We start from the raw sequence: 4,539 nt of genomic DNA, 5'->3' as shown, positions 1-4,539 counted from the left end.
AAGTCATTACCTAGCAATGTTGTTTCTATAGCTGCATTATTTGGATCTTCATATATAGATATGGTATTTTAAAAGTTCTTTTTTTTTTTTTTTTTTTTTTTGCATGTTTGCCTCTGTGCGTGTGTGTGCGTGCGCCCATGCTAAATTGCACATTCATATGCTTTTATTGATGATAAATGCAAAAATTTGGAAGTGCATACTTGAGGTTATTAACTAAATTTAAAATTTGATAATATGATTACAATTTAACTATCAACCATCTAAATATAAGTGGCTCACGTTAAGAGTATTCTTGTAAAAAAGTCTATAACATTTTCCCATATATATATATATATATATATGCACATATTCTTTATACATTTTTTAAATTGTACACAATTTTCTTCTTATTAACCTTGTCTTTGTAGCAATACTACATATCTACAGCACGAGAACTGTCACGACTGTTTGGAGTGTGCCATGCTCCAATTATACAACATTTTTCTGAATCTATTTTAGGTTCAACCACAATCAGGTGTTTTGATCAAGAAGAGAGGTTTATAAACATAATCCTAAAGTTGGTGGATAGGTATTCCCGGCCCAAGTTTCATTTTTCTGGTGCAATTGAGTGGTTATCCTTCCGCATGGATATGTTAGCATTAATCACATATGCCATTTCTTTGATTTTCTTGATCTCAGTGCTAAAGGGAGTACTTAGTCCTGGTAAAAACTTGAACTTAAGATCTTTTCTAGTAATCATTTACAGCATGATTGATTATCAGATGGACATGATTTTGAATTTATTTTGTTTCATTTTCTCTCTTAAAGGTGTTATGGGTATAGCAGTCACATATGGGCTTAGTTTCAGTATGCATGGGCTAATGTGGGATCTTAGCGTTCTTGAAAGTAAAATCATATCTGTTGAGAGAATACTGCAGTATACTTGCATTCCTAGTGAACCCCCTTTGTTAATAGAAGAAAATAGGCCAGGTCATGAGTGGCCATCACAAGGGAAAATTGATATTATTGATCTACAGGTAATTTTCGATAAAAAAATTCTCCAGTCTTATTAAGTTCCTTATTTTATGGAATAGAACCTTTAAAGCCAATTGGTGTTGGATATTTCTTCTAGTTCTTATGGAATTCTACTAAGATTCATGATTTGATTATTTAATATATGTGTAGGTTCAGTACGCTCCACACCTTCCTTTTATCTTGCGAGGTATCACATGCACTTTTTCCGGAGGGATGAATATTGGCATAGTTGGGCGAACGGGGAGTGGTAAATCTACTCTTGTACATACTCTCTTCCGCATATTTGAACTTACTGCTGGGCAGATTTGGATAGATGGTATTGATATCTCCAAAATTGGACTTCATGACTTACGTTCAAGATTGAGCATCATCGCACAAGACCCCATAATGTTTGAGGGGACTCTAAGAACAAATCTTGACCCACTTGGAGAGTACACTGATAAGCAGATCTGGGAGGTGGGATTTTTTTACTTGTTGAAAATAATCATCTTATCAATAACAAAGATTGGTATTCTGCTTATTGTTAATTTGCACATAAAACAAACACATCTCGATTGATTGGTTGGGATAGTTCTCTATGAATTCATTTCTTATGATCATCTTTTTTCTCTTTTAATTTTTGAAAAATTTTCCACTAAGATATTGAATGTTTTTTTTTTTTTTAATCATTTTTTGGCCAAGTTTTTTCCTAAGAGATTCTCTTAGATGGGATGTGTGAAGTGAATTATTTTTACTTCTCTGTCTTTGTTTTCCGTTTGGCACCCCCTTGCTTGTTTATTTCATCTTTTTTTTTTAACTCATTAATAATCAATTTTAAGTCATCTTGAATAATTTAGTAAGGTGGTAAGTTGATAGGGACCTTTTGTTGTCTTAGGCTCTAGATAAATGCCAGCTTGGTGATGATGTTAGAAAGAAGGAAGGGAAGCTTGATTCTACAGGTTGGTTTCTTCTCATATACACTTTGTACTTCTCAGCATTAAGTTATCCATACACGAGCACAATCCTTCCAAATTTCTTATCATATGATGTGTCTGACTTTTACATCACAATCTAACCTCCTAGCCTCCTTGCAACATATTTTTAGAGGAAAAGCAGAAGAAGAAAAATTAATGAAAATAAGATCTTGACTTCTAAATTATTTTCATTTGCTGGTTTTTATAGTGACTGAGAATGGAGAGAATTGGAGCATGGGTCAAAGGCAGCTAGTCAGTTTAGTGCGGGTATTACTCAAGATGAATAAAATAATAGTACTCGATGAAGCTACTGCATCAGTGGATAGTGCAACTGACTATATAATTCAACAAACACTTAGGCAACACTTCTCAGGGTCTACTGTCATCACAATTGCACATAGATTAACATCAGTTCTTGATGTCGATAAGGTCCTCCTCCTTGATGATGGTTAGTAGCTTGTAATAAGTATACCACAATCAAATGGGTTGAGTTGAGTTCAATAATATGTCTTCTCATCATTTTTGGTGTTTTCCTAATTAGATTGGTATGTTTTCTTTTCTAAGCAGGTCTTGTACTGGAATATGATTCTCCAACCAAATTGTTAGATATCAAGTCCTCATCATTTGCAAAGCTTGTTAAGGAATATATCCGAAGATGTGATACTTAATTTGGAAAGTCTAAATAAGTGTGTTTTGAATACTCAGATGCAAGCATGCTGCATTAGATTGAGGTGTATCACTATTTTTTGGGGTTTTCTTTTATTTTAAAGAAAGGATGATAGAATAGATAGCAAAGCTACCATAATCTTTTGAGTTGGAATTCACAACCACTTCAACTATTGGGGGTAGAAAAGAAATTTTTTTCTTCATACATATCTATTAACCTAGGGTTCTGATTTAGCAATCTGCTGGGGTTTTTAGACTAGCCAAAATATCCACCATGTGACATATTAAATAGAGCTAAAATTTTGTGGATAAGTAGAGATCCCAAAGGTCCCTTGCTCATAATGTTTAACTTTTTGCCAAAACGCAGTTGGCCAAGTTGAAAACTAAAGCGTTAAATAATATAATAAAAAATCAATTAAGAAAATAAATGGGTAGCTGAGGGTGCAAGTAAATATGCCAATGGAGAGTATATATATGCTTGAATCTGGCACGTAGCCAATTAGATCATCTTATAAATATTTATTAGTCAAATTTTCCCCATCACCCTTTAATGTAGCCAAACTTGGTGCTAGCCTAGATGTACCATCTAAAGGCTGCCAGTCAACAAGATTTTTCCATAAAGGAATAAAGCTGTTGAAAAGAAATTTTTCTTGTTTGTATATTATACATATGTTTATTTATCCACTACTAAAATTTACTTGACTAACAATTGTTTTTTTATTTTTATAATGATTAAATTATTCTTACCAATTCTTGCTATGATTAAATTTCTTAGTTTCCCATCTTGTCAAAGTTTCCCTGCATGGTCAAGCATTCTGGTCCAAAAGTTTCAAATTTGGTTTATAGAATGGCAACTTGAATTCTCCCACGATCCAATCACATGAGAGGTTGTTCCACCCTAAAAAATGTATGGCTTATGTTCTTCACACAAAAAAGTTCTTAATTAAATAAAATTTCAGGATATTTACTTTTTGATTGATATGTATTTGTTCAAAAGCAAAACATTAGGGTGCACAGTTGTATATGGAATGTAACGCCCCTACTACATTACATAGCTCCTTATATAGGAGTTGTCCCATTAACTATGGCACAATTTTGTTCTCTTTGAACGATGGGTCTCAAGGCTTTAAAACACGTTATGTAATATTAAGTTGGTAAGATGTTATTAGCTAGCCCAACAACCTTCTCCTATGTGATGTGGGATTAAAATTTGTACATCCTCACCGATCTCTCAAACCCCCTGATACTTGTCATATTCTTGGTGGGGGATTCCATATTCCTGGGTGTCACATTCTCTCTGGTACAGAATGTGTACTACATCCACCTGGGAGATCGGTGAGGTGTCCTCATCAAGAATATATCAAGTATCAGGGGGTTTGGCAGATTGGTGAATGTGTGCAAACCTTAGTCACACATCGTCTAGGGGGAGGTTACTGGGCTAGTTGATAACCTCTATCCTCCTTAATACGGCACAACACATTTTGAAGACTTGAGACCCATAGGCCAAAGAGAACAATATTGTGCCACAGTTAATAGAACCGGAGCGTTACATGAAAGGTCGGAGGAATTTTGATCTATATAACCTTTAAATTAGAAAGTATTTGTTCCTTAGTTAAATAAGTTTTTTTTTTAGTTACCTTTTCTTATTTTCATTTACAATTTACCTTTATAGGCGAAAAAATAATTTTCATGTTCATAACATTTTGGTTTTCTTATATCATCCATTAGTGTTTTTGGGGTGTAATTTTAAAGAATTTAATAATTCAATTATTATCTATATTTTTCTCTTGCAACTTCTTTTAATAGTAAGTGCTCTTTCTTAGGTGCTTGCAGGCTTCAATACTAGTTAAGAGTAAAATGTGAACTTCATTATATACACAGTTGAGATGCCTTGTGGAAGAGTGTG

At 33.7% G+C, this 4,539-nt stretch overlaps 2 protein-coding genes across 2 annotated transcripts; both read left to right on the top strand.

The window, feature by feature from the left end:
- Nucleotides 1-419: 419 nt before the first annotated feature.
- On the top strand, nt 420-2,068 carry LOC122068090 (ABC transporter C family member 3-like). Its single transcript, XM_042631937.1, has 4 exons — nt 420-702; nt 808-1,016; nt 1,165-1,470; nt 1,889-2,068. Exons 1-4 carry the CDS (start codon nt 624-626, stop codon nt 2,066-2,068), a joined length of 774 nt encoding a protein of 257 aa, XP_042487871.1. The 5' UTR covers nt 420-623.
- A 126-nt stretch (nt 2,069-2,194) lies between these two features.
- On the top strand, nt 2,195-2,709 carry LOC122068091 (ABC transporter C family member 7-like). Its single transcript, XM_042631938.1, has 2 exons — nt 2,195-2,415; nt 2,535-2,709. Exons 1-2 carry the CDS (start codon nt 2,202-2,204, stop codon nt 2,633-2,635), a joined length of 315 nt encoding a protein of 104 aa, XP_042487872.1. The 5' UTR covers nt 2,195-2,201; the 3' UTR covers nt 2,636-2,709.
- The last annotated feature ends 1,830 nt before the right edge of the window (nt 2,710-4,539 follow it).

Source organism: Macadamia integrifolia, unplaced genomic scaffold (genome assembly GCF_013358625.1).
Source record: "Macadamia integrifolia cultivar HAES 741 unplaced genomic scaffold, SCU_Mint_v3 scaffold3380, whole genome shotgun sequence".
Classification (NCBI taxonomy): domain Eukaryota; kingdom Viridiplantae; phylum Streptophyta; class Magnoliopsida; order Proteales; family Proteaceae; genus Macadamia; species Macadamia integrifolia.
Note: the sequence above shows the minus strand (reverse complement) of the source record. Positions and strands in the feature narration are given on the sequence as shown.

What these genes read in the sequence shown, in the direction of transcription:
- LOC122068090 (XM_042631937.1), top strand. Translation starts at nt 624, where the DNA reads ATGGATATGTTAGCATTAATCACATATGCCATTTCTTTGATTTTCTTG. An exon ending in AAAGGGAGTACTTAGTCCTG is followed by an intron (nt 703 to 807) that starts GTAAAAACTTGA and finishes TCTCTCTTAAAG; the next exon opens with GTGTTATGGGTATAGCAGTC. An exon ending in CTGATAAGCAGATCTGGGAG is followed by an intron (nt 1,471 to 1,888) that starts GTGGGATTTTTT and finishes TTGTTGTCTTAG; the next exon opens with GCTCTAGATAAATGCCAGCT.
- LOC122068091 (XM_042631938.1), top strand. Translation starts at nt 2,202, where the DNA reads ATGGGTCAAAGGCAGCTAGTCAGTTTAGTGCGGGTATTACTCAAGATG. An exon ending in GGTCCTCCTCCTTGATGATG is followed by an intron (nt 2,416 to 2,534) that starts GTTAGTAGCTTG and finishes TTTTCTAAGCAG; the next exon opens with GTCTTGTACTGGAATATGAT.